We start from the raw sequence: 23,792 nt of genomic DNA, 5'->3' as shown, positions 1-23,792 counted from the left end.
TTACTGTTATTTCTGTTGGCAGTAAAAGCATCCCCGGATCAGTTTGTGTTTAGATTCTGAATTTCCTTCACTTAAAGAAATTGCTTGTTGGCAAGCTGATTGATTGCATTCTGTCAAAACAATTGAATTTAAGAGAGGCAGATTTTCTTTCTGGCTTCAGGATTTGACAAAGTGTTCTCTGGAGTCAGTCCCTTGGAAGTCTGGACCTAAGACAAAAAGACAGAAGCATTGATTTAGCTTTCAGGTGTTCTCTCATTGTATTTTTACACTGTTGTTACCAATTCCCTTTCGCTTGTTTTGTTTTGGCACCTTGAATGCAGGAAACACTCCCAGTTGATCTAGCACTTAAGTTTATTTCCTTTCCCTAAGCAGGAATGGTTTTATTCTTGAGAGAATCTGCATGTAAACAAGAAGCTGCTGTTTCCTGGGGTAGAAGAACCCAGTGTCTTCAAGGTCACATAACTTAATTATGTTTATCATGACTGAAGTGTTGTGAATTTGTATCTTTCTGTTCCAATTCTTTACTTAGCAGCTTTGCTGGGTGACTTTTGTTACACCCCTTTCTTGGCAAATCCTTCTGTTTGTCCTGAGAAGTGTGAGCAGAACAAAATTGGCCAGTATCCCTTTCTTCTTTAAAGCCATTTGTTAAGGGAGCACAATGGAAAGGTTTGCTATGGTAGGCTAGAAATGTTCCCCTCCTGGAAAGATCGTTTCTTGCAGGAGATTTGCTGGCGATTAAATTGCAATTAGTTTTTAATTGAATCTCCTGTAAACTCGGTTGACTGGGCCAAGTCTCCATGAGCTACTACAACCATATTGTAAGTAACAATTTTGCTTACTGGTATTTGGGGGAGTGGGGACTTGGTTTGTACCTGATGGCAATGAAAGGAGCATCTCTGCCCAAGACTTTTACCTGTGAAACAAAGTACAGAAGTTCTGCATTAGTTACTAGTGGAAATATAATTTTTAGGTTCAACTTTGAACTTTTTTTTCTATAAAGAATAGGTTAGCTGTCTGCAGTGGCTGCATCTTGTAAGCACTATAATGAACGTTTGGCTTTACTTACTGTTAACTGATAATGCAGTTCATTTTTCAGTTTGCTTGCTGAAGCAGCAATATTTTCTGTTCTCTGAGTGGGAGAGACTATCTTTCCTTCCTCACCGTTATTAATGTTATTAATTTCATAGATGCATTTACATTTGAATTTTCTATGTAGTGAAAAACAGAGGACTTGAAACAAGTATAAGTGGACTCAAGTTACTTATCTTGGGACTGTTTGTGAAGGATCCTTCCACTGGAGAGCTTGTATTTTATATTTAAATATGAAGCACAGGACTGGAAAAGACACTGCCAAAAGAGAAGTGAGAGGGAAGGGGACAAAGAAGTGAAGAATATGGTTTGTTAGAGGATGTCTCTGTTCTGTCAGAATGAGTAATTGCAGCACTATGATTGAATAACAGGTAAGGCAAAAGTTACTACTACTACTACAAAAAAAGTATGTTTCCTGGAAATTAACAACTAAGATCTTGACTGCAAAAAATCATTGCTGGAGATTTTCAGTTACCTAGAGTTTTGAAAGAGATAAAAGACGCGTATAGATCTTAGTAGCAGCTATAAGGATAACTCTTCTGCATCAAAATATGAATGGAAATTAATATTCCCACTTACCCTATTTCCCTATTCTAAAATCACTGACTGCTCTGTTTCTTTAATATCACAAAAGCATCACATTGAAACAAAACCTTATTGATACATTCTTCCCTAAGGTATATATAAATTGACTTTGCAACATAAAAGCAACATAATTTATGATACAGGCACTTTATGAAATCTAAGTAATTTATTAAGTAGAGGTAATACAAAGCATTGATACTTACTGTCCTGTATGAATCTATGTAGAGTGAATTTCTCCTGATGTCTCATTTTCCATATCTTAAGCTGATATATCGTTGTGCATACTTATCAAAGATCCGTTACACGACTGCTATAAATGTAACTACGCTAAAACTTTTGAGGGAAATACTGTAGTGGGGAGATAGTAAATTTTTGTAGCTATTTGTTGGGCAAAAACAGTTGAAATAGGTCATTGACAAGAACACTGAGAAACTGTACCACTACATTGTCAAGATTTGAACAGAGGGACGTCTTGTTCACTTTTTGAACAATAATCACATTATATGTTTGTCCAAAGCAACACCTTTAGAATTTTCCTTCTTGATTCACAACAAAATAGCAAACAGGTACAAAAAAATACTACCATTTCAGATTGAAATACTTAGCTTTTCTTCTTCAAGAAGAGTGAAGGAGTGCGGAAGACACCTTGAGAGCAACTTTGTGCTATTTCTGGTAGAAGTGCTTATTTTGTTAGCCATTCAGTAGGTGGCACTCCCCTCCCATACAGAGGTGCTGTAGCTTGAAAAATCAAGTTTACTGCCCTCCAAATGGAGGCCCTGTTCTAACCTCCAGTGCAAGGGCTCTGCACCTCAAGCTGATACGCCGCTGTACATGCTTAAAGAATTGTTACACACCTGCTATACAAATTACTGTTCTAAAAGGTTTCTAGATTTCCCTAAGCAATTCCCAGAAGAATAACGTTATGAGACAAAGCGAACAGCTTGGAATTGTTACTTAACACTAGCGCTCAACTCCTCTGTTCTTCTCTGGAGGTCATGTCACTTCAGTACTGGGGGAAGAGAGAAAACCACATCATCCTTCCCTTTTTTAAAGGAATAAACACACAATAGTTTATTTAGGTACACAGAATATTTGTCATCTTTTTTTCTTTTCTTCCTCTGAAACTACACGTCTGGAAGGTGATTATTCTCTAGCTGTGATGTTTGGATACTTGAACACAATTAACAAGTTGAGGCCAGAAAACTGCTAAAAACTGCTAAAAACTTTACATTTATGCACATGCTTAATTCGTAAAGATATAAATCTAAAAAGCTATGGAATTCCTCAATGTAAAGTTCTGTTTTAAACTATATCCTACTGGGGTCTTGCACTGATATTATCTTTCCCTACTCCGAATCTTAATCAAAGCATCAGAAGAGGGGAAGGGTAAGTTGCAGTGAATCTGTCCTGAATGTGAAGGAACATGCTCTTTGTGGGGAAAAAGCTGCTACAATTGAATTGCAGTTACTGATGTCTCTATGGAAAGACCGCTGGTTTTTAATTTGCTTTTTGTTTAACACAAAAACAAAACAGAACTTGATCTGGAAGCCCTACTTAGTATGATGAGATGAAACAAGAATACATGAATACACATCTATTAAACAGAAACAAGCAAAGAAAACAGGATTAAAAAATAAATCTACTTTAAACAAGAACAAACATTGTAAATGACTGTCAGTCTCACCACTGTCTGCTTTCCAGATCATTTCTGTTTCTTCTAGGTGCCAAATTAGCAAGGAATGTATGCAAACGTTTGTCTGTGAAGCTCAGTAGGATTTAGCACTGTTTTAAGGGTATTATTAAAGGCCTTGCAGAGTAGAATGTTCTTATAGTTAGACATTGTTTCAGTGATCAGCAGTATCAAATACGTAATTATCACAGTAGGCTACAGTAGTCATTCAGAGTGAATCTAAATGAAGAGGCTGCACTTCATCCCCAGAATAAGCTGTTAAGACTAATGGATCTATCTTGTGGTCAGGAAGAAACTAAACCTATGTGAAAATAATTGGCATTCATCAGCTTATGCTATTAATAGCATTTTAAAAAACTACAAATATCCCAGTGGCTCACAAGGAAGTTTTATTTTTTTTCCCCATAAGTTAACAAGGAAAAAAAAAAGGCATGAGATTACAATATAGAAGTGTTAGTTCAGTCTAGGTGGCAGTTCAGCTCTTGCAGTGTGAGTGGCCTTTAGGGAAGGTAATAGTCCAGAAAGCAGGGGAGCCGCCTGCATTTTTGATTTGTTTCCTTCCTTGACCTCAGCATACCTGTTCCTGGCATTGTAGGTTAAAGAGCCTCGGATGTCATGTTTTGTGTATTGTATTCCTTTTGTGTGTGGAACCTGCATACAAGCGTGATGAATGTTCTTTTTGGAAGCAATAGGATTAGGAATGGTTGCAATACTTCTGTCAGATGTAAGAGCACAGTCCCAGGATAACTGTTCAGGATCTTCCTGCAGGAGGGAGACCTCTGAATGACTTGAGAAAAATGCTGATGGTTCATGAATTTCTCCTTTTTCCTTCATTTTATCATTCATGGTGTCAGCTCCTTTTTTACCCTTTTGCTCTGTTCCTTTAGCGTCATGACTGCAGGAAGCAATCTCAACTGAAGTACCATTGAGTGTGTTCAGAAGGATAATGGCTTGCTTGTTCTTCCAGGAAGGGTCTGAAGTATCCTTGGGAGTGGCATGTTTCACAGGTGGAAGTACTTGTGAAGATTTTGAAGTCAAAGATTCACAGCCATTTGGATCAAGCACATCAAGTGCCTGGGGTTTTATCGTTTTATGCTTTACAGCATCTGGATTTTTCACATCTTCTAGGTTCCACATACAGTATTCTTTTATTGGCAGGTTCTTCTTTTCACCCTGGCATGTTCTGAAAGAGTGTACCTTTTTGTTACGTATTTCTGTTTTACTGCCATATGTTGTAGAACAGTTAGACTTACTAGAATAGATTGAAATCTCTTCTGAAGCAGTATCAGCCTCTACGCTTAACTTGCTTTCTGATTTTGATTGATTTCTTGTAGTCTTGACTTCTTGGCCTGAACATTTGTCAGTAGCTTGCAACATGTCTAAGCAAAGCAGGCAATTGTTGGAAGTTTCACTTGCCTTTGATTTCTTGATCTGTTTTTGCAGCTGAAAGCAAGCAAGTGGATCGGCGGTACCCCAGCCTTGCACCTGGTAATGGAGAAACATGTTAAATCTAAGACAAGGTAGAGCATTGTAAGGAAAACGTAGGAGGAATAGTCTTGGCTGATGTAAATGAACACAGCAATGTTATTTCTGAGTACAAAACAAGGAGCTTAATTCCTAAGCAGGCCTAGTCTGTTGTGTTGCATACACCTGAACTGAAAAAAAAAAAATGAAAAGAACTCCTGAACTGAAAGAAGGAACTGAGAGTTATCATAATCCTTCCGCACAGACTTTCCGTTTTACCATCAGAGATAAGAGACAAGTGTAACCTCTGACGCATTTATGTGTCACAGGTCAGCACTGGTCACTCCTTCAGCATCTCAGAGAAGCAGATGCCTTTTTTTCTTCACTCTGCGTGTAAAAACGAGTATAAAAAGCCCCAACCCCCTATAAAATAACGTCAAAGATTCACTCTGCCGTAAAACTCACGGCCTCCTCCCAGCCGCAGCCCGGGGCCCGGCTCTCCGGGGCGGCGCCGCGGTCGCTGAGGCGCAGCAGGGCCCGCACCGCCCGCCGCCCCCCGCCGCCACAGCCGCCACCCGCGTCCCGCATCCCGCCCGGCCCCGGCCCCGCCACCGCCGCCTGAGGGGACGTCGCCACGGCAACGCCCCGGGCGGGAAAATGGCGCCGGGCCCCCGAGGGGAGGTCCCCGGGGGGATCTGTCTGTGAGGAAACGAGGCGGGGACGGCGGCTGCCCCTCAGCTCCGGGCCTCCCTTCCGAGCTGGGCTTCTCCCGTGGATGCTGGGGGGGGGGGGAGGGTGTGGATGGGAAATACACACCTGTAGGTGGATGTGGGTGTTCGTACCTGAAGCTGAGGTGGCTGGAGATGCCAAGTGGGAATGGGCTCTGAAGCCCTTCAGAGGGCTTGGACGGGCAGCCAAGAACCACAAATGGGAGAAACGACAGAACCAGGTAGCTTGAAAGGGGGAAAAACCAAAGCAAAGTGCTGAATGCACACTGAGGAAGGAGGGAGTCTATATAAAGTCTAAAAACATGAATAGGGCAAGAGTTGTGTGCAGGAGGAAAATGGATGTGAAATGGCCAAATAGAGGAAATGAAAGAAAAAGTGATGAAGAAACAAATACAAAATGAGGAGACAAACTGATCTTACAATACCATGAATCTAAATAATCTATTACAATTCATCACTTATAATGAATCGCTGCCTGACCAAAAGACCTTTAAATTTGAAAAATGTAAAAATTAAAATCAAGGATGTGAGGTGCATGTTTTAATTCCTAGAATCATTAGCAAGCACTACTGAGACCATTTGCAGTTGCTAGAAACAGTCCTGTGTTTATTTTATAGGACGGCATTAAGACAGTTGGCAACACTCTTAGCAGAAAATGGGATTTGGGGACATCCCAAAGTGCATTTATTCAGATCTTTTCATGAAATTCTACATTAAAAGTTTTAGGACCAAAAGAGTCTCAGCACTGCTGTTACTTATCCTTGTTGAAAACAAGCAATCTGTTTAAAAAGAGCAGAACTATTTGTATGAGAAAATATACTTTAAGTGGAATGCTCTTTATCATCTTCTCCGAAAAATGACAGATCCTTTTTTTTTTTTTTTCTTTGCTTTTTCCATTGCATTCTTAATTTTGGGCTTTTTATAGCTTACACACTTTCCTGAAGTCTTAAGCCAATCACTTAAGTCAACAGAGGTGGTTAATGCTTAACTAATAAAATTGTGTGTGAGCTTCAAGACGTACAGAAGGCAGATTCACAAGGTCGTGAACTGAGGTAAACTCTTAGTATTCTATGTTCTTGTTATTACTATAGGTTTCTTTGCATCTTGATATTTAAAGTAAAAAGCAAAAAAAGCAACCCACAAACCAGCCACAAAGTTACCCTTCAAAGTGTCACAGCTCTGCTGGTCAGAACATGCAGTCCTGTGGAAAACATTCACTGATCTCTGAGACCAAACATCCTGGATACAACTCCGTGAATCACACAGCTTGCATCCTCATAGTTAAAGACTGCACATCCTGGTTAGGAGAAGGTAATATTTGCTATTAAAGATCAATATAATTCAAATTGTTCTTTAACAGAATACTTCAATTTTTTATGCCTCGCTCAGATATATTACCCAGTTCTAATCTGGCATTTCTCTGAGATTTGACTAAGATATTTTCTCAGGGAAAATTAGAGGTCTGAGTTATTCACTAACATGAAATGGTGTGGGGGGGTGTCTTTTTTTTTAAATATATGCATGCAGAACAAATGGATCATTCAAGGCTTACAAACTGTGAATGTAAATATCAGTGCCAGATTCATGTAGTCACATAAAATCATTAAACTCTTGGGTGATATTTGAGTGTAACACCTACATAGTTCATCAGCATCAGAAGAGCTGCACAGATGTAAATGAGAGTAGAAGCTGACCTTTTGAATTCACGTACTGAGTCACAATTTCATCTCAAAAGCTGATGTAATCGTAATGCACTTCGCCTTTACATCCCTTTTATCTCCCGACAATTCTCATTACTAAAAATAAACTTGTTCTGGAAAGTTGGAGCAGACATGTGACAGCGGCCACTTTGGATAAGCCCCAGCACTCAGACACTCCTCCCCTATTAATGGTTCCATCGTAGTTCTGCTTAATGCTCCCCAGCACCAGCATCTGCTTTCTCCTAGATTACCTGGGGTCAAGACAATAAATAAATGCAACAGAAGAAAGCTCCCAGTTCATTGCCTTCAGTGATTTGAATCAGTTTTGCTCTCCACATTGTTTAAATGGTATTAAAAGAGAGGACCAGGTTCCGTTTGGTTAGCTGGAAATTCTCAAGCATCAGACTGATTTTAAATGCAGTTTGGCACTGCGGAAATGTCAGGGTCACTCAGTGCTACACAGGCAGAACAAGAGGCTGTCTTTAAAATTTTTGATGCCAGCTGGAAGATGCAGTGATTGGTCTACAAAAAGTTAGTAGGACAATGTTATTACGACAAAATTTTATTCTACGGTTGTGCTATTTAAATCTGCCAAAGGAGAGGAGGCTGTAGGAATAAAAACAATGCCTGATTGCCATTTCCTCAGTCAATGGAGACTAATTTTAATGTAACACCTTTTCTTTTCTTATGCAACACTGCAGAGCTCAACGATTTACATGACGACTGATCTAGTCCTGCGGGAACCTTCAAAATTGTCTTGTCATAAAAATACTATTTTCCAGTGAAAAGGTAGAGGGTATTGCTTTCGAAGGGCTAGCTATGTCAGAACTAATTATTTCATTATCAAATTGCTGCTGACGTTAATATTTAGAAAAGAGCCTTGGATAATGTCCTTAATGTAGCTAGCAATGTAAAACAACAGACTTTTAAACTTACATGTTCGTAATTCTGTGAACTAAATAGAGAGGAGGTGGTATACGGGTGCCTACCACTGCATATATTAAGCCATAGTTTTTGCATATGTGGTAGTGCTTGCTCACTTCTAAGAATGTTAGCATTTGTTGTGTACAATTATTTACAGCAGGCAAAGCTGAAAGAATTTCCTGTTAGAAGTGAAGGTGTCTGACGCTTCCCATTACAAACTCTTGCCACACTTTCCACATCACAGCACAAGGCTACGGGCTATTTGAGGGAATTTCTGTGTATGTTTGTTAAATTTCAGTGCCTCAAACTGTTTAATTTACCACATCTTTCTTAAATTCAAAGGAAGAGCAAGGCCAGCCTAGTAATAAAGACACCTTCAGAAGTGAAAGATGTGGTACATGTCCCCACAGCCTCACTGTTTGGAAATGAGCAAAAGCGTAAAAAAAGCAGCAGCGCAACCCCTATGGTACATTCAGAACAACATGAGCAGAATGTTTAGATCAAGAAAATTACAGTGAGAAATACTTCTGCGGTGGATCCTGGTATTCCTGGTGAGTTTACATGGTGACAGTGCTCAAGAGAGACAGGGCTGAGGTGCCTGTGTGTGCCAGAGCTTGAGGTCACTGGGGGAAATCACAGGTGAAAATTTGAGCACCTCCAGGATTAACTGGTAAACTGATGTTTTGATGATTTAGTTACCATTTAATTCCCATTCCCTGTAAAAGGCTTTCTTTAACTCTACTCCACAAGGATATTCTGTGATTTTTTTTACAGTGGGCATTCATTTATATGAAGTCTCCCTCTACTCCTTCTTTTGCAAAAAAAAAAAAGAGACAGGAAAAAAAATGATGAACTGAAATTTCTGAAGCATTCTCATTACATTAATCAGTTTATGTGGTTGTCCATCTGCATCTCATGCTGCTTTGACCTCGCTAGTCCAAAGCTCACTGTGTTATATTTTTGTTTTCTTATCACAGGATTTTCTCACTTTTTATGCCAGTCTTTGGTTTACTGACTTTGGGGAATCTACATTTTTAACTCACTCACATGAGCTACATGGCTTACAATCACCAGTGAAGAAAGGAGTTGGTTGTTGTGTTTTTGTTTTGTTTTGTTTTGTTTTTCCACAAAATATTACCAAGGTTCTGGGCTGCAACAAGAGGCTTGAAAAGGCCAAAAAACAGGAGTATTACACAAGTTTATGACAAGAAGAAGTTAGGCAACTAAAGTTACCAGAAGAGGGGAAGCTGAACACTGCTGAAGCATCCCTATTGTGTAAAATACAGCAGAAACTAACTTACCCCAGTCTTGTTGCCAGTATATACCACAGACGTGTCCAAAACTGACTGAAAAGCCTTCCTATATGAAATCAGGTTTAAGCCACTTTAACTTATTAGTCCTGATAGTTTCACAATAGCTTAAAAACACAAAGACTTTACACATCAATGTAATAAATTTCTCACTGTCCACTGGTTTAAAAGTGAAGTTAACATTAGCAAAAAAAAAAAAAGAATCAAGTGTTTTCATTGTGACAGATAAATTACTAAAAGCATTTTAAAGGATGCAGCCTTAAAGCCTGTTTCAACAACTATTTGGGTCAGTTCTTTTTCTCCCCTAAATTAATATGAGCAGATGAAAACCAAGCATGAGTTCACGTTTTCTTGAAATGCTCATTTTTGTGAGGGAAGCATGGAAAAGCGGCCTAATGAATCCTTCCTGTAGTATGAGTTAAAGTACATGTAAGACAGTTATAAGATCCTGTGGTAGTGAATTCAGATGTAATTCTTTATGTTACTACTATTTGACTTTTCAAAAATTGTGATCATCCTGTGAATTTAAGAGAATGCCACCACAAATCATTGGGAAGTATAACATTGTCAAATTCAACACTGCTGGGCATATTTTTTTCATTCCCTACTTATGAACCATGTGCCATTAAAAAGATTTGGGACTCAGTGGAAATAACATAGGAATTATTTTCTTACCTACTAAGAAAGGAATTAAAGCCAATAGCTTTAATATAAGACAACAGGAAGCTTTTCCCTGTGTCCTGGTGGCTTTTTTTAAACTCTTGGTCCTTACCGGGCTCACTTGTCCCGTTGGTAATCCCATCAGCCGTTATTTCCACTGCCTAGACTTGCAAAGGAACACCGAGTGCTGCAAATAAAATGACGAAGGTGTAAAAGCTCCTGCTCAGAAGTTAAATGAGAATCAGATGTCAACACAGTTCAGGCTCAGCCTTTGGCAGGATCATTGCTTTTAATGCAATTTACTAATTAAAAATGAGCACCAGATTACGGAAAGACTGGAATGAAGCGGCTTGCTAAACTAGTCTGTTAGCTCCTTGAACTGCCCGCACCAGGTCTGGTTTTCATTACTTCTAATTCATTTGAATATTGCCTGGCAATTATTAAATAACCTTCTGAAAAGAACAAACGCTGTTTGTGTTTTCTTCATCAGCCCTCCGCGTCTAGACCGGAGCTGTTTTCCCTACAGATGGCAATCTGTAGCCGGGCTCTGGCAGGTGTATTTTATTCGGCAGATGCACCCTAATCGCATTATAGCGGATTAGCTGGATTTCTTCCTTTAAATGTACACTGCGGGCTCCAGCTCGCGAGCCAGCCGTTCCTTATCGCCCCCTTCTAATCTGCCAGAGCCTTTTGCCTCTTCCTTTCAGCAGCTATTTCTGTAACGGGTCGGACGGGGAAGAGCGCCGCAATGAACCGTAAGCGGGGAATCCTGCCCGCCTCCTCCTGCTGGGTGAGATCCTCCGGGAAAGACCCAGAACGCAGCGCGGAGGCGGAGGAGGAGGAGGAGGAAGAAGAGGAGGAAGAAGAGGAGGAGGAGGAAGAAGAGGAGGAGGAGAGCGAGGGCAGCCGCAGAGCGGTGGCAGCAGCCGGGGCCGCGCTCCGAGGAGGCGATGGGGGCAGGAGGATGACGAGCGGCGGCGCATCCCGCACCCACCGGCGGGCCCCGGGGCCGGCCGCAGCGGGGAGGCCGCCGGGCTGAGGCGGCGAGCAGGGCGCTAGCCCCCGTCGCCATCCGCCCCGATGGATAAAGCCGGCTCCCTGCACAGCGCCGTGCCCGCCCCGCCGCCCCGGCTCTACCTGCCGCGCAACTTCAGCTGCAGCGCCTGCCTCTATGGCAGCCTGGCCGAGCAGTGCAAGGGCGGCTGCAGCCCCGACGGCGATCCTCCTCCTCCTCCACCGCCGCCGCCGCCGCCCGTGGTGCGGGAAGCGGCGGCCGAGAAGCCCCCGGCGGCGCCCCGGGGCCGGGAGCCGTCGGTGCCCGCCGTGCCGCCCAGCCCCACGCAGCGCCGCCGGGCCAAGTCGCTGCCCACGCCCGGCGACCGCAGCCTGCGGCCGGCGCTGCAGCAGAGCCCGGCGCGCCGCAAGACGGTTCGCTTCGCCGACTCGCTCGGCCTGGAGCTCACCTCCGTGCGCCACTTCTGCCAGGCCGACCTGCCGCGGGTACCGCCGCCTCCGCGCCCCGCCGACCTCCTCAAGACCAGGAAGCCTCCGGCGCTGGGCGAGCTGGAGCCGGTGCTCTTCGGGCCGCCGCCGCCGCTCCTGGAGCCGCTCTTCCCTCCGCAGCCCGGCGCCAGCCCCGGCTTCGCGGAGCGGGTTCGGCAGCACAAGGTGAGGCTGGAGTGGGTGCGGGCAGAGCCGGCGGGGCTGCGCGGCGCCGTGCGCGTCCTCAACCTGGCCTACGAGAAGGCCGTGTCGGTGCGCTACACGCTCAACCGCTGGGCCAGCTGCGCCGAGGTGCCCGCCGCCTACCAGCCCTCCGGCCCCCCCGACGGCAGCACCGACCGCTTCGCCTTCCACCTGCCCCTCGGCGCCGCCGTCACCGCCCACGCCACGCTGGAGTTTGCCGTCCGCTACCGCGTGGCCGGCGCCGAGTACTGGGACAACAACGGCGGCGCCAACTACCGCCTGCGGGGCCGGCCGCTGTCCCCGGCCGCCGTCTGCCCGCCGCAGGACCCCGACAGCACCGCCTGGATCCACTTCATCTGAGGGGGACCCGGCACCCTCCGGACTCGCCTCACAGGGCGGCCGCGGCACCCTGTTTCACCTCACAGGACGGCCCCAGCGCCCTCCGGCTGCAGCTCGCCTCACGGGACAGCCATGGCACTCTCCGGCCTCGCCTCGCCTCACAGAGCCGCCCCAGCACCCTCCGGCTTCGCCTCACCTCACCTCACCCTTCCCGCCGTCCCAACCGCAGCCCCACCCAGCCCACCTTTCCAGAAGCTTCTTCGTAAGCGGCCAGAAGATATTTTTTTGAATTCCGTTTACAGATAAATTATTTATCTTTTCTATCTTATTAACGCCGCGTATGGATAAGCGTTCAGGCTCCAGTCAGGACGAAGGCTGGGTGCGAGGTGTTAAGTCCCACAGCAGCAGTGTGTGCGGTGTTTTCCGCCTCGAGCTCGTGACCAAAGCTGCTGCACAGTGAGGGTCTGGAATGAGGGGAGGGAGGCTGTCAATATTTGCAGGACTTATCAGTGAAAATCAGGATCCACTGGTGCAAACAGATCTTCCTGGGTGCTGTGCCCACAGCACTGGGTTCTGGAAACACAGGCAGCACTGCCCTGGGCACCCATCCTCTTTCCTCAGCCCACCTCACCAAGCCTGGCTCCGTTGAGGTGCTGGGTCCCTTCCCAGACCCCACAGACCCCAGCGTCCACGCGGACGCAGTCACTCATGTTAATTGCAGGGGACAGATGGTGGTGTTGAACCCCAAAAGAGATACCCCCAGGTATGGCTGTATTTCTCATGCTGTAAAAATGGCCGATGGGTTTGTAGCAAAGATTAAAGTTTTAAAATTTTGAACCCTGTTTCATATATTCAAGCGTATTTAGAAAAATGCTAAGAAAAATAGTGTCACGTAGTAATGGAAATACAGCCTACTAACAGGTTTTATAAAGCAAGCACTTTGTTTTAAAATCCACGTGATACATTGTAAAGATCTGTCATGCTTGTTTCAGTAGGGTTGTTCCCATAAAGCTGCTCATGATCAGGTTGGCAGGATAGTCCTGAAGTTGCACCAAAGAATTAGAGGTGACAGGAATTGAATCCATAATTTTGGTTTGCATCCCAAGCAACATTTCCAGTTTTATTTCTGTTAACAGTCTAATTGAAGTTGTTATGCTAAGGTATAAGGGCAGGAGCTTGCCTTTTGCAAAACAAAACGTTCCAGATTTTTAGAATAATTCCGGAAAGTGGCGGATTTCACAAGGCTAGCTATATGTAGTCAGTCAGATTGAGGAAAAGTAGTACCTTTGCATAGAAGTAGAGATGTACCAATAAAAAACATTGAAATTGCAGAGTATGTTGACTTCTGCCCTCAAAGATCTATTTTGGATGTTACTAGCAGAGAACAGCATTTTCCTTTTTAAACTTGCTTTTTCAGGAGTTTGGCTGAATACAGGTTGTGCTGGTGCCAAATCTGGGTGCTGGCTTTCCAGGATTTAGGCACGTTTGCGTTTGCAGGTGAGGGACTTCTACAAAGATGACTTCTGAGAGTGGCAGAACAAATGCTGGTGTCATCTTCCTATTATGAAGGGCTGTAGGATCAGGCATTCAACATTTTGGACCTTTTGTAGATTGTTTAGGAGTGAAGTGTAATTCTAACTGTATTCTTTGTGCTCCTTGTGAGGGTTAAGTATCCCAAACAGCTTGATTAATGCCAGGTTCTCATGGAACCTTTCAACTTCAGTGGGAATTGAGAGCACTTTTGTCTCCTGAGGGTCTGTTTGAGTCAGAATAATTAAACCTGTGAATTCTGGAAAAAATGGTCTGGCAAGTTGATGGGAAAAGAGCATTTAATTTAATTTCTCTATACCGCTTTTTCTGGTTTAATAGAAATCATACCAACTGTAGCCTTCCTGTAGTATTGGTAGCTTGGTTTTAGTTCCCCAACAAGTTTTCTGATCAATGTGATCTTCATAGAAATAGAATATAAAAGAAATATACTGTCAGCACCTACTGAGTATTTCACATTTTAGAATATTAAGGCCCTGATCTTGTATTGAAGTAACCCTATGTATCACTAGCACACATCTATAAAGATAGAATTGCAGAACTTGGGTCTTAAACTGTTCGTGATTAATGCATATTAAGTAGTATGTTTGATAAAGAAAGCCCAAGTGTCTTCTAGTTAAACCTAGTTTGTTATGAGAGCCTTAATACTGGAGAGAAGGAAGCGAACTTGTCTCCATTTGAAAGCACTTTGAAATACGGTGGAAATGCAGCCAAACACCTTATTTATGTGTTAGAGCTTTCCAAAACATTTTTTTGCTTGGCCTTTCTTACCCATGTACTAAAGCAGCAACAGTTTTTCTGAAGCATCTTAATGATGTCATATGAGGGAAAAGAAGTAGTTTCTGTGCGCTTTAGGTTAACCAATGCTATAATGTGTTTATGAACGTTTAACCCCTTTGTCCAATATACATCTGAATATTAAACCTTTTGAGGATGTAATACACCAGAAGAATGTTTTGGAAAGCTGACTCCTGAGCTTTTAAGCAATTAAGCTGATGTTTAGTTCAACACTCAGTTTCGTGGGTAACTATGGGCTTGAGCTTGATCACAGATTATCAGTGATACACGTTCAACTCCAGTAGAAGACCTGGTCTTCTGGAAGCACTTAAAAACACCTCCATTTAAAGCCTCGAAAGGTGAGGTTGGCCCGGCCAGCTTTGAGTGGAGGATGCTACTGATGACATCTTTGGAAGAAGTGTGAGGTGTTCTAACAGAAACCTATCAGTGATATATGCTGAAGCTGCACTGCTTTGATTACAGTTTCACTTCTATCACATTAATTTCTTCTCAAGATTTCCAAAAACATGTCTAGGTGCACTGACTGCGAGTACTTTTTCCACTGGCAGCATCCATGTATGGTTTCCAGTCCTTTAGTTTTCAGCCTGATGCTATTTAGGCGGGGTTTGCTAGAAGCATTGTATAAATGGAAGTGAAATAAAATAAAAATCCCAAATAGAACTTACAATCTACATAAATGATAACTTTGAGGAGAAAAGCCTGTGCTGAACAGGGTACTTCTCAAGTTGGCAGGGCATCAGTAATTTTAATGGAAGAAGGAGCAAGACAACTTTTTTTTTTTTTAAACACATTTCTAAAGAACATAGTTCCACAAAGTTAACTTTAGAAGGCAAAGTAAAATATTTGAATTATGTTTCAGGATACAAATTCTTCAAGCCAATCTTTTTTTCTGGAAAAAATGACAGCTCAGTTGTTTTTATTTGCATGGATAAAGCCCATGCCACCTTCCTTTCCAAGTGATGCTAGAAGGTGTAGGCAAGGCAATAATCCTTAGGTAGCGTACTTCACTTTTAAGTGAATTATTCATAATCACATTCATTATGTCTTTGGAGGTGTAAAAACCTGTCTGCCATTTATTGTACAAAGTTGTAGCTTTATGAAACGTGCCATCTTATTTTATGTGCAATAGTGATACTTCCTACAGTAAGTCAAATCGTACTGTGTGTCTGATGCACATTCACGTTTGCTGGTGCACATTTAAACTGATAGAGTTTTTGCATGTGGTTCCATGCCTCTTATGGCAATATTTGTGAAATCTACCCTAATCAATAGAAGCCCTAGCAGGGATCAAAACAATTAAGTGACTGTAAACTGAATTTCAGCTAGCTAACCACGTTACTATTCATTAGTGTAAAGAATAATTGAAATGTTATGCTCATTTTCAATAAATGTACATTACTTCAGGCTAATTATTTTCTCCTTTTACCATTTGCAAATAACTTTTTGTTGTGAATGTGTGTGCCTCAGTATCGTATTAAATAGCAGAGCAAGTGCACACGTTTTGTTATTGCAGTGTATGTGAGGGGAAGGTGCATCACTTGAACAAACAGCTGTCTGTTCATGCATATGCGTGATCTCTACAGATACGTGAAATGTTTTTCAGTAGCGCCAACAGGCAAACATCTAATTCTGTATTTTAAACATAAAGTAACCGACAGAAATACTCAGAATCTGCTTTTTAACATATTATTAACTATACATTGAAATCTTTATGTGCCTTTCAACATTTCCTAGGAAGAAATCTCATTTGTTCCTTCACGCTCCCACCAAAAGTCCAGCTATGGCGTTCTCATTAAAATGAAATTTATACTAAAAATCTAATAATCAATTCTAATTCCTGACACTCTTTCAGCTGTGCCAGAAGTCCTGCACCTGTAACAGCCAGAAGAATTTGATCATATTTTCCCATACTACAGTGAAAGAAGTTACTGTCAGAACCGCGTCTTCCTGGTACACCTCTGAAATTATTTAGCTAGGTAAAAAAACTGTGACCATAGTTAATATAACAAAATATATTTATTGTATATATTCACCACTTACACAGATATTCTAAATATATATTCTATCTGAAACCAGAAATTCTAGTTTTTTATTAAATTTATTTGTGTAGACATGATGGTCTTTACAGCTTTTACTGTTATTTACCTGATGCTGCATAATGCATATAGCTAAAACTTATAGTTGGACTTGATCTCTCTGCACAGTTTGTATCATGGGATTAAAGTGTTCACTATAGAGAATATCTAAAGAAAATGACATCTACCTTCCAATTATATACTGCATGGCCTTTTGGCAAGTCATCTGTAATTCTGTTTCCTGTATGCATTTCATGTGTACATGTTCTGAATATATGGAAGGATTACCTACTGAAATTAAAAACTTTGTGAGCACCAAAATTAACATTTTATGAGCATATATAGTTTAATATAGGAAGTAAATGTAGTCAATTTTGCTGTAAAGTAAAAAAAAAAAAATAGCCTTATGTAGAGCGGATCACGATTTTTTAATGAAAGATGGCGACATTTTTCAAAATGGAGCATGTTCAGGGAAACGTATGTGTTTCAATAGGAAGGATTTCTCAGGTTTAGCTTATATGAGAGAATTGTCCCAAAATAGTTAGGTGGTAAGAGTACTTCTTTAATCAGTGTATGGACTTGAATGTAGGTCTTCCACAATCAAAGGGAATTAAACTATTGGTTGTTCCTGAGGTTCGACTCTTTCTTTATCCAGCTTTTGAATATTGCTTTTAAATTATTTTACAGGCAGGTTTTTTTAACCCAGGAGTTTCCTATCTTGTATGGATATTCTCTTCATTCAGCTATTCTGAGTTTTGTTTGAGCTTTCTGTTTTTGAGAAAGGTCTGATTGTATTGTCACGCAACATTAGACAATTATTTTACATTTTACATTTCATTTTTAGGGGGAGATAGGCAAACAGCTTTCCTCTCGGTTTGTGTTTTTTTTTTTTTTTTTAATATTAAACAATAGCATGCAGAATAAAACTGTGCTTGAAATAACATATGCACTAGTAATTCCAAAGAATATAGCCAAGAAAAATGTCAAATGTCAGATGTGCTTTTTAAAAACTTACGTCTGTTGATTTAGTAAGGCAGGAAAAAAGTCCTAGTCTCCAGTGCAAGTGTATTTATACCAGGGATTTCTTTCTATGCAATATTATGGTGCACCTGTTTTTTTAGCGATTGACTTGATTGCTATGGTTGCTGTATCGTTGTGTTGTGTGTAGAATATTCTGTTAAAGTGTCATTAAGGAAATTATGTCTTAAATGGTGTTATATTTTTAGGCTCTTTTTTTGTGCAATCTGACTTCACTAAATCATAAGCATACTCCAAGTAACAGTAGCAAGATAATATTTCATACAATTATGCAAGTCTCATGCGTTATACTTTTCTCTAGTCACCTTCCAGGAGAAAACACTGTGTTAGTGTTGTGAGTTTTAAAATTTTGTATTCCTGTATCTTAGAAATAAACCAAATTGTATTATACTTTTAAACTCAGAAAGCTAATATATATATATGTTTTTAAAGTTGATCAGGACTGGAATCCACGTTGCAGTGCAGGAAAGCTAACAAAAAAATGTGCGACAAAAAAATTAAGGTTCTTGAAGAGGTTTAAACAAACCTAACTCCTCCTGCACAGTGGTAAATTGTTTCTCTTGGTAATGGAGATGCTGTCTGTTCAAGAGTGGGCTCCTTACGTGCAAGCTTTTATTGTTGTTTCTTCGATTTACCTTGACTTTGTTGGAAAAAAAAGTAAGAATTTGTTTCTTAACTGTAAACTTTACGAGTAAGTTACTTTTGGTTGCAGTTTCTTCTGCAATGTTTGTATTTCACTAAGTAATGTTTGTTTCTAATATTTGTAACAATACTGTGATATCACCAAAAGTTCAAAATCAACTTTTTCTAGTAATGCCTTGTAACTTACCTAGCCTTACAGTATTTCAGATTATTTTCCACCAAAACTGCATCTAGTCACTGGTTGTCACAATAATGAAAAAATATATATTTATAAACCTGTAGCTTCTTGCTGTCATTAAAGATTAATGATACAAATTGCAAGCATATATAAACCTCTTTTTTTTAACCAACAAACAACTATGTTCTGATTCATCCGTAGTGCACGTAGGAATGCTTTGGGTGATGTGCCTGCACATCCAAAGACAAATATTCAGCTTTCAGGCCAGGTTTTCAAGCCTGCATGTCTTCAAGCAGTCTCTGTTCAGAATATTCTCTCTGGAAGCTGTTGTATGCTGAGTTGGGTTGGAAGTCTGGTCTCCTGAAGTGCAATCAGCTCTCAGGAAGATAAGATGGGATTATCAGTTGGCATAAACATAGGTAGCTATCTTTACAGTCTTGTATCTCGGCGCAGTTTCAAAGATAGCCAGTGTAGCAGTCTGTAGTTCAGACAGGGATGCTTGCACTTCAGTTGCCTGTGGCTTTAATCCTTCCCAGTTTTGCATTGCTATGGTCACCAGCAACAATTGGAGCAGTCTGTGCAATTTGGTATTCAGCTGCCAAAAGCCTGCGCTAGGCGGTAGGTGGTGCAGAAACTGCAGTATTTCAGGTGGTGAGAGAGTGGCTCTCATAGAGGGAAGGTGTGAGATACATGAATACAATTGTGCTTTTTTTTTTTAAAATAATGGTTTAGATTTTCCACTGCTGAAGGACCTCTTGGTCTAGGAGGAAGGTTTCTAAGCCCCATATATGCTGAGCACTAGCTGTAATAGAGCTGTTTCTTTAATGGGCACATACTTTTTCTTTCAGTGGTGATGCAGAATTGAGACTATCCAGGTGTTAGCTAAATTAATCTCAAGGACTCATCCAAATTTGCTTTTTCTGACCTCAGAATGACTGCCTGTTCTTCCTTGCAGCTCTCCATGTGTACAGGTATAGTAGAAAGGAGGAAGGGGCTGGCTATGCTAGCTCTAAAGGCTGCCCCTTTTCAAGACTGTTAGATTCTCTGCCAGAAATACTACCTTAGGTCGCATAGGCACAGGGATGTGCATGTTACCTCTTTAGACATAGGGAAAACATGGGAAGTAGACAAATTCCTTCCAAGGTTTTGAACATCTGTATTCTATTCTTTGTTGGCTAACGTATTTACCAGGTAAACTGATTGAGGAAATGCCTCTCAGACTAACAGAAAGCTGACAAAAATGTTTCAGTTGTAGCTGAGCTGACTGTACTTACCAGCTGTGGCACAACTGGGGGAGGTCAGAACAGGCAGGAGCTGCAAACAATACTTAATTCTCTGTCATTTTCTCTTGATCCAGACCCCTGCAATGAAGAAGGGAGGGGGTAATGGCTGAAGAACAGAAGTACTCATGCAGACTCATCCTCCTATCTCGTGGATTGACTTTCATGGTTAGAGAAAGGTAGAAGTACTGCACCTCCATTAAAATACATCTCTGAGCAAAACACATTCAATAGCATAAATAATTAAACAGTATAAACAAATGACAAATAAAACAGCCTAATAGCAGAGGATGTACGACACTTGTACTGCATTAAAATAGATCAGGTCTGATGTGTCTGAATTATGCCTTGTCAGGAAGAGAGGGGTATCAATATTGCAAGGGTAACTACCCGATACAGATACCACAGATTAAATTCCTCTGCCAAGGGCTGTCCCTCAAGGACTGTGTCTCAAACAGTCAGGGGAAAGCAAAGAATTACACTGAGGATGCTCCTAGGCTGTTCTCACAGTTTGGCTCATGCCAACTAGAGCATATCTTGCTAGTAATTTACACTGATTGGCACTGCCTGCTCAATATTCTTTCCATGTTGCCTTACATCCATAAGGTCAAATTCCCCTGGAATGGCTTTCCCAAAGGTGTTCAGTTTTCCATCAGCCCAGTTTCTTTTCACCACATAAAACAATGTCTCTTCTCCATAGAAGGGGCATGTATTATGTATTATGTAGGTGAATTTTGCATTCTCTCTAAGACTGATACAGCTTCATTAATGTTAAAAGCAGTTTTGCCTGTTGCATTGATGGAAGAACGTTTTTCTTTGCCAAAGCTACCAGTCAGACTCTGCTAGGTTATTTGAAAGGCTCCCAATGACTTAGTGGATGGCATAATACTTAGAACTCCGTAAAATTTTAAACTGCACATATAGCCTTCTCCCTGGCCAAATGCCTCGTCTTGACAGCCTGACAAGAGATGCTGCAGGAACGGGGAACTGTGGGAGAAGAAAGGTGGTAAGATGAGGGATACAATATAATGGGGTTCAAGTGAATTCTTGTTACATACAGTTCTGTGAGGAGTGGTTTATGAAGATTTTCGATATTCTTAGTATTTTTTCTGATCATGAAATTGACCTAGGGAATTAAATGACACTAAAGCTGAGTCACTGCTGTGTCCCTCAGACAAGCAGCTGAGCTAGAAAAACAGGCTGGCCTCACTTCCATGTCCTTACCTTTCCACTGTACCATCTCTAACATTTTGAGTGCCACCGTGTGGTGAAATTGTACAATTATTTCTTTTTTAACTTGAAATGATTTAAATCTGCACCTCATCCTTTGACAGCCTGGAACATTCTGCCCACTAGTGAACTTGTGTTATTAGTGAATTAGGCACTATTCTTCGTTTTTCCTTCTCCAAAATAAGTCATGCATGTGGTGAAACTTCCATTGTCTCTTGCTGTGTGATGTCTCCCAGCACCACAACAGAAAAACCTCACACTCTCAGTTGAAGAACTGGGTGTCATTCTGGATTGATTTATTGGTGCAGCTCTGTTTATTCATATGACCAGTGTGACAAGAAGTTAGATGTTATGTCATTTAAATGTCCACTTGGCATATTAAAATTCTGTGACGGGAGCCATTACTACAGAACACAAATTCCCAATCTGCCAGTACAAAGAAAAAGCAGAGAGGTACCTGATCCACAGGACATCAACTCTCTGGAGACACCAGTTAGGGGGAGAATTAGAAACAGATCTGCCACACTCCTAATCTAATCATCAGAGCTGCTTAGGTAATTGTACTGTTAATTTAATGACAGTGACGTTGACATTGTCCTTATTTTATGTTCACCACAGTCTGCTGATGAATTAGAATAATATTTTCATACAAACAAATTTCCAATACTTACTATGCTAGATATGGTACTAACCTATTTGATGCAACATCTTTATTACCAAAATTAGCTGGTGGCTCACTAGCTGTGTACAATGGTAGTTTGAGACATCTGTGTAATGTTGCCTGAACTCATGATGTACAACCTACACAGCCATAGCAGTAGTGGGATGGCACCACTTCAAAACACCAAGTGTTATGATTAATGTGGTTTTGTTCTTTTAGCTTGATGCCATTGATTCACTTTTCCCCTCTGATCAGAATAACAATTACATGATTTGCATTTACATTCATGATAGGTCATGATTCATTGGGAAAGGCAGCAATTTGCAGTTTCAAAAAGGCAAAATTTTAGGTAAGCAATCTTTTTAGGACTGCTTTTGATAAAAATCTTCAAAACTAAATATGGATTGAATAAAAGTTTTTATTATTCAGTTAGACAATCTGAGAGAGAAAGGGGTTGGTGTCTGTGAAACAGAAATGAAGCATTGGTAAGGGGAAAGTTGTTAATATTATTAACCTCTATGTTATACAGAGACAAGATTATTGATTGTGGGAGAAGTATGGAAATTATGATTTCCCCTAAAAGTAATCTCATCTACTGAGTCTATAATGTTTAGTTTCCAGTAATTGTTAGTGTTAAGTCCTCAAGCTCAGGATCAAGATTTAAGAGGCCACAGATAAAGTGGTTATTTTGTAAAAAAAATCATCTCCTTTATTCATTTTCTATAGGAATGCACTGGTAAGCATGTTTATTTTTTTCCCCAGTTTATACAGCATTTAGAATTGTGTCATAGTTCACAACTAAAACACGTTCACTCTTTCATTTTATTTTGATGAAAGGCATTCATTACAGGTTGACGTTAGCAAACTTGCACTTATGGCGTTGCAGTCTGGCTCCAACCCAGGCACGCTGGTCTGGCTGAAAGTTCCTCCTGATGATGAATGTAGTGAGGTTTTAGGATTATTTGAAAACTGGGAGCACGGCTTGGGGAGTACGCATCAAACAAGAGACAACGCATCACTTTGGCACTATAATTCAGGTAGTTGAATGGATTATAGAAAGATACAAAATTATTTGCTTCAGTAGATATCCCTTAGCCTAAATAGCTGCAGAATACCTAAACAGAGTATTAAACCACACAGGAAAAGTGCCTAGGTATCATTGCTCATCTTTTTAGAAGAGTTGGGAGAAGAAACGTTACCAAATTGGAAGTTCCATGCATTTGTACCTGTTTGCCTGAACTCCACTTTGAAATAAGCTTTCCCTCCAGAAACCATACAGGGAGGTTGCAGCCCTAACCTGACATCAGGGAGTCTAACACAGGCAAGGGTCAAGCTCTTAGCCCTATGGCCCTGACTGTGCTACTGCCATGAATACTGCATGATACTGTGAATAATTGATAAGTTTTTAAATCTTTTTACATCTTAAAAGAAAGCCCTACAACTTTATGCACTAGGAATTTTGACAAAGAGGTTTTTGTATAACTTACTGTGTGTTTCAGTTGTTTAGAAGGGTCGTGCTTTTGAAAGTAACTTCCAAAGGAATAGGAATTGTACCTTTGTCACCTTATATGGATTAAACATCTACCTGCTTCCTGTTAGATTGACTGAAAGGTACTTGGTTTTCTCTCCCATTTTGTGCTTAGCTTCTAATAACCATTTTAAAATTGTAGGAAAAAGTTGTAGTCCAAACCTCTGCTGTACTATTTTCCTAAAATACAGGTCCGTACAACTCAAACGTACCTTTAGATGTCACATCACTTTGAGTGCACATTTGTGGATTCATTGAATATTAAGTCTAATGGAATCAGCTGATTTAATTTACTGGTTTGCAAAAGGAAAGTTTGAGTCTCATTCCTTTTATGTCCTCATTACAGCAGCATGCCCACTTGATCCCCACGACGCACATTACTACAGAGTATGTCGAACTATTACTATCACACCATTTTCAAAAAGTATTTATTCTTGTGAAATCACCACAATTGCTAGGCACAAGATGTAGAACTCCTTAATTGCTTGTGACATATGTAGTGTTTACTTAGTCCAGACAAAAAAAAAAAACTAAACAATCCAGTCAAGAACCTTGATAAATGATCAGTGCATGAGTTCTGCATTGTAAGAAAGCACAGTAAAACAGAAAACAAGGACTATACCTTTGGAAAGGCAGAAC

At 41.0% G+C, this 23,792-nt stretch overlaps 2 protein-coding genes across 2 annotated transcripts; one reads left to right on the top strand and one right to left on the bottom strand.

Annotated features, from left to right (window-relative positions):
* Positions 1-3,817: 3,817 nt before the first annotated feature.
* C12H16orf46 (chromosome 12 C16orf46 homolog) lies at positions 3,818-5,416 on the bottom strand. The gene is made up of 2 exons (XM_035543657.1): positions 5,294-5,416; positions 3,818-4,849 (listed from the first exon to the last, which is right to left on the bottom strand). The coding sequence occupies exons 1-2, from the start codon at positions 5,414-5,416 to the stop codon at positions 3,818-3,820; spliced, it is 1,155 nt and encodes a 384-aa protein (XP_035399550.1).
* A 5,622-nt stretch (positions 5,417-11,038) lies between these two features.
* Positions 11,039-18,589, top strand: LOC118246265 (protein phosphatase 1 regulatory subunit 3E-like). Its single transcript, XM_035543196.2, has one exon. It carries the CDS (start codon positions 11,231-11,233, stop codon positions 12,194-12,196), a length of 966 nt encoding a protein of 321 aa, XP_035399089.1. The 5' UTR covers positions 11,039-11,230; the 3' UTR covers positions 12,197-18,589.
* Positions 18,590-23,792: the final 5,203 nt, after the last annotated feature.

Source organism: Cygnus atratus, chromosome 12 (assembly GCF_013377495.2).
Source record: "Cygnus atratus isolate AKBS03 ecotype Queensland, Australia chromosome 12, CAtr_DNAZoo_HiC_assembly, whole genome shotgun sequence".
Classification (NCBI taxonomy): Eukaryota; Metazoa; Chordata; class Aves; order Anseriformes; family Anatidae; genus Cygnus; species Cygnus atratus.
This window is presented reverse-complemented; position numbering and strand designations above follow the sequence as displayed.